At 38.3% G+C, this 13,626-nt stretch overlaps 2 protein-coding genes across 2 annotated transcripts; one reads left to right on the plus strand and one right to left on the minus strand.

Annotated features, from left to right (window-relative positions):
* The first annotated feature begins 1,819 nt into the window (after window positions 1-1,819).
* On the plus strand, window positions 1,820-4,481 carry gpr27 (G protein-coupled receptor 27). The gene has a single exon (XM_026999673.3). The coding sequence runs from the start codon at window positions 2,737-2,739 to the stop codon at window positions 3,850-3,852; it is 1,116 nt and encodes a 371-aa protein (XP_026855474.2). The 5' UTR covers window positions 1,820-2,736; the 3' UTR covers window positions 3,853-4,481.
* Window positions 4,482-9,840: 5,359 nt separating this feature from the next.
* On the minus strand, window positions 9,841-12,830 carry prok2 (prokineticin 2). The gene is made up of 3 exons (XM_026999645.3): window positions 12,546-12,830; window positions 10,473-10,598; window positions 9,841-10,086 (listed from the first exon to the last, which is right to left on the minus strand). Exons 1-3 carry the CDS (start codon window positions 12,615-12,617, stop codon window positions 9,961-9,963), a joined length of 324 nt encoding a protein of 107 aa, XP_026855446.2. The 5' UTR covers window positions 12,618-12,830; the 3' UTR covers window positions 9,841-9,960.
* Between the last annotated feature and the right edge of the window lie 796 nt (window positions 12,831-13,626).

A 13,626-nucleotide genomic window follows, 5' to 3' on the forward strand; every position in this document is an offset into this window, starting at 1 on the left:
AAATACTACAGTTGAAACAGCGCTATTACAACGTCCCTCTTCAACTGAGACAAAAATAAATAAAAAGTTTATACTCACGAGGTGTGAGGAATATGAGAAAATGGAAAAAAAATACCGAAATAGCGCCAACGTGGAGGTTATCACTAATGTTGTCCCAGTGGTGGCAGGTGCACACAGAGAGTGGCTCCAGCAGATCTGAGGAATGACAATACTGATCTAAGTCCAGAAGAGCACAGTTCTAGGAACAGCACAAATACTAAAACTCTGCATCTGCAAAACTCTGCAAAACTCAAAGACCTCTGTTAGAAGGTCTGTGTGTGAATATATATATATATATATATATATATATATATATATATATATATATATATATATATATAGATAGATAGATAGACAGATAGATAGACAGATAGATAGACAGATAGATAGATAGATAGATAGATAGATAGATAGATAGATAGATAGATAGATAGATAGATAGACAGATAGATATTCCAAATTGTATTGAAGTAAACAGATGTCCTTCATTAGCTGTGCAAGCAAAGTTACTCAACTGAAATCTTGTTCGTGTGTGTGTGTGTGTGTGTGTATGAGACAGTTGGATCTGCTTATTGATCCGCTTGTTGCAATCAATAAATACTGATACATGGTATTGTTTTGCATTATACTGAACCGCTATTAGACTATGAAGAGAAATAACATTTAAGTTTTCTATTAAATATAACATTTTCATTCTGATTTAAGAATTTGCAACACCTGTGTGGTGACTAGTTATAAAAGCTGTGTTGATAGTAAAGTGTCTTTGGGTTCTGAGAAAGGCACTATAAGTTTAACTTCATTCACCTCTGAACATTACAATAAAGAATGATGCAATAAGCCACTTTACAAATACCACACTGGAATTCTAGGATATTCTATTGTCAAATGTGAACACCAGAGCTTTGTCAAAGTAACAGTAATGCAGTATTTAACACTATTTATCCTACTTAAATCAAGCTATATTTACGCCTACTTAAACCTTTTACCTCTGTGGTATCTATATAATTATTTTGTCATTTGCGCAGCATGATTAAACTGTGAAACATAAATATTTGGCTTTTTGTCGAATTCATAAAGTTTGCGTAGTAACTTTATTCGGGCAAGCAACAGTGATTTCTAATGACTGCATACAACGAATAGAACCCTAGTGGAGCATATTATGAGAGCTTGTGGTACTGGTAACACCAAAGTCAAGGGTTTCATTACCATAAAACATACAACGCTGTGTTGGCAGGCGTAACAGAGAGGATGTCACTAGTAAATGACTACGTAGGTTCACAAGGATATTATTAGACATTTACGGACTACCAACAACAAGGAACGTTTGTGTGTGTGTGTGTGTGTGTGTGTGTGTGTGTGTGAGGGGGGGGGGGGGTACACAAAAAGAGAACAGGTTTCCAAAAAACTTGTGAGAGGTGGTTTGACGCACCCTTTGGGGGCAGTGATGAGACAGCTTAGATTTTACTCACTCGGAGGCATATGGTCTCTACCTATAAATACGCCTGTAGCTTTGTAACTATGAATTTCCCCTATATTTTGCATTCCTTCCCATTTTAACACGGCCGCAGTATACAACAGGCAACAGACAGGAAACATTAAACAGAGATATAATATAAAATCATTTTAAATGTGTAAATATTCCTTTTTTGTAAATATTTTCTCTTTGATTCTGTCAAATTTATGTAGAATAATTTTATAGGCAATAACATTTTAATAAATTTATAAGACCGTTTGTGGATTATCACTTCTGGACACGCTGCTGGACTGTAATCGAAGTCTGTGCCTTTAAAGGCTTGATGAAATAATTGAACCGTGATGGTCTCAGCGCTCGTGAACAGAGACTGCATTTTTGCCAAACCCCTCTAGACAGGGAAATCCATGCCTCAGGAGTAAACGAGAAGCAAGAACATCCGAAAACGGGATATTTTCTTACACGGGAATGCAGATCGCTTCTCATCTTATATGCGACAAGTAGCCTAAGATACCACGTAACATTTCCACAGCTGCACCATTTTCCCCTCTATCCAAATCAACCGTTGCTGTCGCGGGAGGTTCTCTAGTTTACCACCGAAAAGTAAAACAGGATTTTTCTTTTCATCGTTAAGTCGCTGTTGTCTTTTTTTATCGGACAGGCTGCATATGATGTTTTAGTCGGAGTCAAGTCCAGCTGATTAAGCGAATGCAAAGCTACTGGTGAAGAGAAGATGACGGCCTACCAACCGACTGTGATTTTCTACGGCAGTGGATTCGGAAACCACAATAAGCGGTGGGAAAAGATGCACGTTAGCAAGACGCGCACCTTATAAAGACATTGGAATGTTATTCGCCGACAGCGCGACGAAAAACTCTTCTAAGCCTATCCTTTCGCCTCGAAATATAATGGATTAAAAGTCGTCTGTTATTCTGTATGTCTGCTATAAAATGAAGAATTGCAAGAATATAATTTTTAGCAATTACCTTATTATAACGTGTTGGATTTAGAAAGTTGTTTACATTTTGATTGCCAGTCAATGGAACTATGTACGAATTTAAAATGCCAACTGTTTTCTTTGAGGTACTGTAAGGCGAATGACTATCCAGTGATTTACAAGACTTTTTGGATGTCACCATTTTAACATGTTTGAGACATCAGGCCGGGGAACCAGGTTTGCTTGATGTTGGAGCCTGGAAGTCGCTGTCGACAGTGTGGCTGCATAGATGGCGAACACAAGCGATCTTGGGGAAAGCAATCCTTCGCTCCAAAATTATGCCATCACCGCCTCTGCAGTGAAACTGGCCTCTCTCGGTCTAATCATTTGCAGCAGCCTGGCCGGGAACATACTGCTCTCGCTTTTGGTGCTGAAAGACAGCTCCCTTCACAAGACACCATACTATTTTCTCCTCGACCTGTGCTTTGCGGACATCATCCGTTCGGCCGTGTGCTTTCCGTTCGTCATGATTTCGATCGTTAACGGTTCTGTGTGGAGCTACAGCGTCATCAGCTGCAAGATTGTCGCCTTCATGGCCGTGCTGTTTTGCTTCCACATCGCCTTCCTTCTCTTCTGCGTTAGTGTCACGCGTTATATGGCTATTGCACACCACCGCTTCTATTCCAAACGAATGACTCTGTGGACGTGCGTGGCTGTCATATGCATGGTGTGGACCTTGTCGGTTGCCATGGCGTTTCCCCCGGTGTTTGATGTCGGGACGTATAAATTTATTAGTGAGGAAGAACAATGCATATTCGAGCACAGATACGTGAAAGCGAACGACACACTGGGTTTTATGTTGATGCTTGCCGTTATTGTGGGCACGACGCATGTTGTGTACATCAAAATGCTTTGCTTTGTTTACGACCACCGTAAGATGAAACCAGCCCAGCTGATCCCGGCTATTAGCCAGAACTGGACCTTTCACGGTCCAGGTGCGACAGGCCAAGCGGCTGCCAACTGGATTGCGGGCTTTGGACGCGGTCCCACCCCGCCGACATTAGTGGGCATCAGGCAAGCCTCGCATAACGCCAACAGGAGGCTGCTCGTCTTGGACGAGTTCAAGATGGAGAAACGAATAGGGAAAATGTACTACATGATCACGCTGGCGTTCCTGCTGTTTTGGGCCCCGTACATTGTGTCGTGCTACGTACGCGTGTTCGTGAAGGAAAGCGCCATTCCACAGGTTTACCTGACGGCGGCCGTGTGGCTGACGTTCGCCCAAGCGGCGGCGAATCCAGTCGTCTGTTTCATTTTCAACAAGGAACTAAGGATGCGTTTCAGAGCTTGCTTTCCTTGCTGTTTGACTACACAAACACCAATGGAACCATATTGTGTAATCTGAACGAAGACACAGGCCAAAGACACCATAGATTTTTTTTTACCTTTTGTTGAAATGCTTCATTTTTATTTATCAGAGTTCTCACGCTTGTTAACACGTTTTTGATCTCGTTGGGTGGTGTCGGCCTTCTTGACCTAATAGGTTACCAAACATATTTCTACAGTACAAAATCATACAATCACAACAAGCAAATGCAGTATTTTCATGTAAAATATGTAAAATTTATTTATATTCTCAAGTCCTTTATATTGCATATGTAATATATTTGTTAATACCTTGATATATATTTTTTTTTTGGGGGGGGGGGGGGCAAAACATCCGAGGTTTTTTTACAAGTGTGTCACATGGACTTTTGTGTGTTGACAAAGCTCTGTGCGCTTTTCACATTCCTTATTAAACTGGTATTTCAAAAAAGGTTTTACATATGGACTTGAACAAAACTGTTTTTTGACTGGATATTGATTGGTGTGGAGGTGGGTATTTGCATTGTTTGAATTTAAAATCAAATAAACAGTGATTGCTTAGCATATACTGTGTTGATTTGAAAGCTTATAGCACTGAGTAGCTCATCAAAACAAATCATTTTTATTAATCTTTCAAACTGATTTAATAGTGCAGATGTATATTTCTGTTATTCAGAGGCAGGGGCTTTCAGGAAGTGAAAGATTATAGGTGATGTTTTAGTCAAATCTTTTGGTAGTATTCACTCTCCCTCCCCCATCTGCTCAGACAATTACATAATACAGAGTACTGTTTTTGTCTGCATGGACTATTGGTGGTGTGCTCTTGCTTCTTGGTTTGACAATACATAAAGATTTGAGCACCCAAAGCTGTTTACTGATGCCTATCCTCAGTGCTCTAGAAAATATAATTGAGATATTTGGAGACTTCATCCAGAAAAATTATTTGCAAGTAGTTGTGAAGCCAAAATAATTGATGTCTGCTTCTATATTGTTTCTGTCTACTGTACATATTGGTAATGATTGACTGTCCAATAATGAAAAACTACACAAGGATCACTTTACAATATTAGTGACTCATCATGGTGCTTAAAATGTCATTTCATCATAGAAGCAAGCAGAACTCCATCTGTTAATTATGTGGACATGTCTGCCTTCCCATGGGACCTACAGGAAATAGGCACAGACATCGAGCGAGAGAGAGAGAGAGAGAGAGAGAGAGAGAGAGAGAGAGAGAGAGAGAGAGAGAGATGCTTATAAGTGATCCTCAAAAAGATTTGGGGGGCTTTATTTTATTTTTTGTTCACCTTCATTATATCCTCTTGGTTCATGGGTTTCTGCAATCATAGAGCTATATTGTTAAGTCAGGTGTAAGCAGAGTTCTTTTCCTCACCTGGCCCTTCCAAGCACTGACCCCTCTCAACAGCTGCGACCTCATGACTCATTTTAAACATAGGTCATGCTCTCTGGACTTGTTCTCTGACCAGCTGAGCCAATGGATGTTGAACACTCCTAGTAAATGGAATTGCTCAGTGAATGCAGCCCTCAGTTTTTAGTGCATCAAACTTTACTTAAAGCAACCTCATACAATGGGGACACAGCAAAATTGCTCTTCGAAAAATGGCAGGCTGGAGGCTAATTCATCTGAAAGTGTTCCCTGGGCACTAATGCAGGCTTTTGGCTCTGTGTATTATTTGGAAATGGGGAGCTCTGTCAAAGGCCGGTGTAAAATGTTCAATAAGCTGGAAGGTGCATCTCAGCATTGTAATGCTGCACACACACACACACACACACACACACACACACACACACACACACACACACACACACACACACACACGCACACAAACACATACACACACTATTCACACTCATTGACTCTCTTTAGCTCTGCTTTAAAAAATGACTGAAGAGACAAAGAGTTTATCCTGGACCATTTTCATCACTGCCAGAGGCTGGAGTGAAATTAGTTTGCACAAAGCATTCCCTTCCAAAAGAGCCTGAAATGCTGAAAAATGTTCTGCATTTTTTAGGTCTTGTGTTTTCAATAGATAACAGATATGATTGAAAATATTTCTACAGTTAGACATAAAGGTACTTGTCAATGTACGGTATTTCTCCAATTAAATGTCTCCACTGACATAAACAACTTAAAAATATGTCTATGGGAATCCCAAATATGACCACATACTTGTTTGAACTTTGGAAGAGTTTAAACCATTAAATCTATGATCCTCAGAAAAAGATTACTGCACTTGTTGTTTAGCAACTTTAAATAATACTATATTTAATTAGTATTTGTATTATTTATCATCTTCCTTTTATACGTAAATAGAACACAAATGACAAAGCTACTTGCTGTGAAATGTTTCATTTTATTATTATTACTTAAGGATATTTTTGTTAAAATCCATCAGTTATTAATGAGCATCAAGGCTTTAAAATTATAATAATAGGTGAAGGAATATTTCAGCTTTATCCAACCTAAACCTTGCTTGCCATATCAGTAGTGTATGGTTGATTAACACAGACACCACAAACAATAGCTTCTTATACAGCAAAGCATGAAAAAGCTGTTGACTTCTAGCACACTTATAATGGAAATCTAGGTGAATTAGGTGCTGAATTAAATCAATAAATATTTATGCAAAACATAATTTTGTAGAACACTTTCCTGAATTCACTTTCCTGTGAATTAAACTCATAATAAACACAATACTGTCCAATTCATCACTAATACCAAAAAGGTTGAGAAGAACTGATTTTTATGCTGAAGTATTTAAAGGTTGGATAAAACTTCAAATAAAAAACTTTGGTAAAATATTATCATGCCTGTTTTATCTTAAGACATTTTTCAAAATTTTTAATATTTGCGGTTTTGAGTTTGTGTTATATTTTTCAGATGTTTGGAATTAATTTCAAATCTTTTTATGATAGAATTCAACATATTTAACGCATTTAACACATTTACGTTTACAAGGCCTACCATTAGGCTTCCATTTTTATTGGGTTTTAAGGTTTTACATTAATAAGCTTTGCATTCATTTTAGAACAATAGAAGGTGCACCTGGCAAAGAACGTAACTCACCACATACCATGAATGTGCTAGGGATTCATTTTAAACTTCTGGAATAATCTTATCTAGCATCCTGAAATTCCAATTTCCAGTTTAATCATTCCTTTTATAATGCTCATTAAAAACCCAATATCATACATTTGTATTCTTAAGGGTGGAAACACCAGCCATCATATTATTGTCTGATTTCATAGTTTTCTTGACTTTAATATTTAGAATTACATTCCTTACTGCATTCTCCAGTTCTGGCTTGTCTAGGAAAGCATTATTGAAATATACTATATCAGTCAAGTTGTCATCATGCCATTACAGCTACATCACTCATCACTCATTATAAAATATGTTGTCTTGATATAAGCAGCTTTCCCTCTTGATTGCCCTCTTCAGTCATGTGGTTTGATGCAGTGGATCGTTCATTGCTATTGAACAGGTTGCTGCCTTTTATATTAGAACCAGCTGTGTGTAATTGATTACATAGCACAGGGACAGGAAACAAGTGTACAGGAAAGTTCAGTGAGTGTCACACTTCCCCAGACATCTTTCATTGCATTTGCTCTGGGTCTATGTCAAATGGACAGCATGGTGTCCCGTGGCCTGCAGGGCGAAACACAGGCTCAGGAGGGTTGAGCTGCAGGCCTAGAAAAACAATGCCAGCTCTCATGGGTTCAGTGGGCTTCATATGATTAACTGAAACTCTTCTCCATAAAACCTTTAAGGAATAAGCAGGTGGAAGAGCTTCATCTCCGAAGTGGGCTTTCACGAAATGTGGTTTTGGAACCACTTGACAAAGATATGACCTTGGTGGAAAGTACGTATACTAGGAGCATGTGCGTCCCTCTCCTGTCTGGCTGATGATATAGATACCTGGACATGAAGGAGGCCTGTGGATGCTTTGCAGAACACTTTGCAGAACACTTCCAGCTACATAATGGAGCTTATTAACAGGCCAAGGCAAGCAGGCCAAATGGCCCATCTGGGTGATTGGTGCTTAACTCTGGCTTGCTTTGCAGGGAGGTAATAAAGGCAGCTGCAGCGTGCTTTAAGACACCAGAGAGAAAAGGCTCCAAGATTCCAAACATCTGGTGTGAGACTGTAAAACCAGATTTTTTCATCAAGGGAGGCACTGTGGTTACTCACACAGGATCCAGAGATGTTGGGAAATGACCAGATTAGAGTGCATGGCTATGCATGTTAAGACACTGAGGATTTCTGTTAATAGTGTAGTTCTAGATTATTCAGATTATATGGTTTATTGGTGCTGCTAACAATGAAGTAGTAAAAGTTAGTCAAAGTAAATCAGGTCAAGGAACTTTGCAAAAGTATTCGTCTATGTCTTCTTCTTGAATTTTTAAATCAATTTTCTCTCAGTGAAGAATAGCAAAAGGTTCAGCCTGATTCACTTCTACAACATGCACCATGTTGTACAACATGCAATAACCCAGTCTTCCAAGTAGGGAGGTTCTGAACAGAATCACATGGCAAAAAAAACAGTCAATTGTAAGAGTGAAAAATAAACTGTCGAGCAACAGAGAAAAACCTTGGTAAAGCTATTAACCAAACAGCTGGCTAAGAACTAGAATCACTGAAAAGAATCAATGCATAAATCCCCTCTTACTGGGGAGAGATTGTTCAGAGTCAAAGACAGTCCTCAGGGAATATATATATATATATTACTTGTGACACATAATATATTTAGGTAGGTTATCTTAAATAAAATGGAATATCCGGACATTAAATTCCTGCCTGATCTTGACATCTATGTGACTACAATGCCATGCACAACTTATACAACTTATCACTGCTGCTTGTTTTCTTATATTTCTGTTGGGAGATTTCCTACTGATAACCATGTACATGAGAACATGTCACTGTCTCAGCTCAATGACATTAAAATAATATTAAAGAAGTAGCTATGACAGATTTCAGGATGTCAGACGTGATTTACCTTCTAACTGCCATCTGGTTTTTCATCATGCGACTATATCATGTGCTCTCTGCCGCTTCTCTCATTCCATGGCTAAAAAATAAAAACAGAATCAAGGGCTGGTCGTTGCACATACAATGTTCACAAGCCGCAGGAAAGCTTAATGGACCGTTAAGTCCCTTTGTCATTTTATACTGAAGCTGAATGTTACTGCCTGCTGGTCCAGTGAGTAGAAGCAATCTTCTGTGTCATCCGACTGTCAGTTGGCCCCTGCACAACCCAATAAAGGCTAAAATGCTAAGTAACAGCTGAAGACACAGTTTGTTAAGACTGAGTTTATTACATAACAGATTAGTAAAACAAATCAGTAGGACTGTCTAAATCTGTCTGAAACATTATATTTCTCTGGAAACTCTGTGTACTTTACTACAAGTTTGAATCTCTCTCTTATATATATATATATATATATATATATATATATATATATATATCACAGAAATGTAATAGAAGTGCAATTTCCAAAGTTCACCAACAGACATGGTGAATAATGATAAAGTAGGTATTCAATTGTTTAAGAAATGAATTATACTTCATTGCCTCATTGCAGCTTCTAAAAAAATGGCAAGTTTATTTTGTCCATTATTTACACCATTAGTACAAGAAGTCACAATATTCAGTGTGCTGTTTTATGAGAGCTTCATGATAGCTTTGCTGTTAGTTGTTATTGTGCACAATATGTAATATTTTACTCTATGTTTATGATGTTGATTTTTTTTCCTCTATTGGTGCTTAGTTAATCTTAGAAAAGTAAATATCAATAAGGTATATGATATGTACATATAATACATTAATTTACTTAATATAATACATCTTAATGCAAATATAAATAGACATATGACCTAACATTATTAATGACCATTCTAAACAAACTAGATACTGGGTTAAAAGAAGATTTGAAATTCTTTATTTATATATAATGATCTTAAACATGAGTGGGCAGAACAATGTGATACATTTTAATGACCATTCAGTTTACATTTTCAGAATGAATTGCTGTTCATATTTTCACAAATGCCCTGAACTGGCACAGTACTAAAAATGTAATACAGGCCTCCATATATCATCATAGAAACATGTCATATTATCATCATTCAGAAATCATAAACATGAGACTTGTGTGGTGAAAGGCATTTGTATTGTCCATTCGCCGCAGTAATACAGTCCAGGTCTGACGAACACGGACAAGTGTGGTGAAGTCTCTTCCCATCATATGGAACCTGCAGACAACAATCATGGCAATCGATAGACCAACAGGACAAATCAGATAAGATCACATCAAAGTCACAATCAGACGCTGCAGACGTAAGGAGTGGAGGCCATCAGAAGAAAGATATTAAATTACTCACCTCAGCTGACCTTCTAAAGTCTTCAGCTTCCCTGAGTTTATTTACAAGCTTTACAAGCTTTAGATGAGGTTGAGGAATATTTTAAGCCGTAACCCCCCACCCCCCACACACACACACTCCCCAACCGCTTTTCCCCCCCGGGCACTGGAAATTAAGAGCGGTGAGAAGATGATGAATGCTGCTGATATATGGGCAGGAGAGGGAGCAGGAGAAGGGGTGGGGGCAGGGAGGGTGGGCTGACGACCAAGGAGCTTCACCTTGTGGCTCATAGGATGGCAGCTTTCCCCCTCCAGTCCCATAGGAGTGCACATGCGCAGGCTCCGGATCCACAGGCTGACCGCACAGCACATTCCTCTGCCACACTGGGAATCAAGCTCGCATGACTACAGACACACACAAACATGAAAAGAAGAATATTTTATATATATATATATATATATAAAGCTGGTAGTCAGACAGGTGGTGAATGAGTCTTCCCTTTCCCTCTGTAACAGTAACGCAGGGTGTGGATTACACACAAAGTCCAAGGAGGACAGAGATTTCTGAGCGCCAATATCAATTAGGACTGATCTACTCTGACTGTTCTCTCCCTTAATTTAGGAAGCTGTCATGACAAGCACTGAGAAAATGTACATAGACTGCCCACCCTTATTTTGTAAGCCCCAAATATGCTTAAATATTGCTTTGTTTTCTGAAAAGATTTAGGCTCCTCCCACACTAAATTATACTGTCGGTCGGGAGTCTTCTCTAAAAATCTTTTCCATCTTTATTCAACAAAACAATCTGCTTTTAAGTACCTCACATCGAAACTTCATTTGTCCTTAGTGGTGCGGTGCCATTAGCATGGATGGAATTTCATATCAAGTAAAACTGTAACGGTTCACATGTTTATTAAAGGAATACTTCACAATCCAATGTCTGTAGTTTGCCAATGATATTCCATTCATTGTTTATGTACTGTTTATTTTATTCATACATGTATTTTGTATGTACGAAGTACCTTTTTTTCTATGTATTTAATTATACTAAATCTGTCTAAAGCATCCTTTGGTTATCAGCTTACATTAGGGTGTTTATGTCATTTTTGTAAGATGTTTTATGCTCAAGTTTCCCTCTTTTTGTTTTAAGCATGGATCTTTTCTCAGTATGAGATTTAGCTTCACCATTCTCACCACCAGAATGTGATTTGAGAGAACCTTTGTCATTCTTAGTTCATGAGACACATTTTAAATCTTTGTTTTTCATTTAGCCTGAGCTGCAACATGGATACTTGAGGCAAGTGCAGTGCAATTCTAGCATCAAAAGACACATACAATTTGAGTAAGTGTCCTGAAACATTAATGTATATGTGTATGATTACTTAAGTTGGCTTTTTAAATTTTTAGTTTGTTAACTATGATATCCCTATTGGTAAATGCTCAGATGTCACTGATAAAGTTATTATCACTGATACAGTTATTCTTATTGCAGCCCACTTGAAGAATGTTGAATTTTCTTCTTTTCTTTTTTTTTGGGTCACATCATCTTGCTTTTAGTTAAGTCTGCGTAACAGCTCTGAATCCACATAGCATTAAGTATTAGACATGCATACTGTATTAGGCCCTGTAGAGTTCCAGAAGATGTTGGGCTACATTTTCAAACAGTAAATCATTTCATTATTTAGCTGCATGCACATTCAGACTAAGCTTGCTTGCTGAATCCTATTTGTTTTGCTGCACAAATGTATTTGAAATGTCACTGGACCAAATCAGTGAAGCATTTGAAATGGGCTAAAAGGCAGGAGCTGGTTTTTGGTGTTAACCATCAGATTGTAGTCATCAGACAGCAGAGGTCAGACATCAGAAATGCATTTCCCTAATCCTCCCCCAAATCCCCCCTTATCTTCATCTTGACTAACCGGAGCCATCACATGGAAATCACATAAAGACACTGCCGTTCTGATATCTTTCAGCATCAAGCTAGTGATGAATTTCAAAATCAGTTGCTAAAAGTCAGTCATGTGTCTTATATGGGGTTAATGTAAATGCAGTATACGGACAATCAAAGAGTGACTTCAAAATGTCTCTCTTAATACTCTTCAGTGAAATGTCCAACCATGAAATTTAAAAAAATTACAATAAAGATATGAACAAATACACAAACCACATCTTAAGCCACTGATTTAACTCCCCCTTTAGACATTTAGTTCTAGACATGCTTAAAAACAAACATTTATAACGCGTTACATCAAAATTTCATTCACAAGGCACAATTGCATTAACATTTCAATGAACTCAGAGCCATAGATCATTTAAACAACAAACAGTCAATTGATTATATGCATCACTCACCCCTGTGATGATAGCACAACAACCGGGAGACACCAACACCAGGCAGATGAACAGAGAGAAGCTGGACCTCATGGTGCTCAGACACTGACTTCTGTTCCCAGAGCTTCCTCCTCCTAGGAGACCAGGCTCAAAAAACTGGGGTAGTAGTTGTTAAAAAAAATGAATAGAAAAATTAAGTACTTTTTCAAGGTGCAATGAAAAGGACTGGCTCGTAATGTGTGTGTGTGTGTGTGTGTGTGTGTGTGTGTGTGTGTGTGTGTGTGTGTGTGTGTGTGTGTGTGTGTGTGTGTGTGTACACGCATTCGGGGGAGTGGAACGTGGCCTCCAAATTGTGATCATCTTTGAAGGTTGATTAATAAACACTGTTCTCTATTCAAACTCAGTGAGTCACTAAAACATTTTCATCAACTGCAAAAATGGGGTGGGGGCAGAGCAGAGAGCTATAAAGAAAAAAAAAACTACAGAAACTGAGCTTAAATAGATGCATTTCTATTTCTATTTCTTGTTTCATATTACATTTTTATCATGCTGGTGAGAAATTACACTACATGAATACTTAGAAATTTACAGTCTTAATGAACAGACCAGATATCACCCACATAATCAGTTCCTGGTGATCTTTCCTGCTTATAGCCCTCACATTTTGTCAAGGCTAAAATACAGTTTCACCTTTAAAGAAGGAAACCTCTCTCCCACACCTGAGGTCCTTCTTATTACGATTAGACTGAATGTTTTCATAATGGATCATGGACACATAAATCGAAGACCAAATTGTGAAAAGATTTCCAAAGAACCTGTGGTTCATCAATGATAGTGTGACATATGCAGCTGTGGTGTCCTTGTACATTAAGAACAAAGGGTCAAGGCCAAGGCCAAGATTGGTAGGGGAGAAAATGCTCTCTTACAAACTGCAGGCATCCTAGAGCAGATTTGCCTTGCAAATCTACAACTGAAGCTATTTTTGAGTAACTGCAGAACAAAATCCTGCTTCAGTCATTTCTGGTGTTACCTATCATCATATGAACGGTTTCATCAAGTTTTTATCAACCAAACAGTTTCATAGTTTTGCTGCATTCATCTG

The sequence above is a fragment of the Electrophorus electricus genome, chromosome 7 (genome assembly GCF_041902795.1).
Source record: "Electrophorus electricus isolate QZ-2024a chromosome 7, ASM4190279v1, whole genome shotgun sequence".
NCBI lineage: Eukaryota > Metazoa > Chordata > Actinopteri > Gymnotiformes > Gymnotidae > Electrophorus > Electrophorus electricus.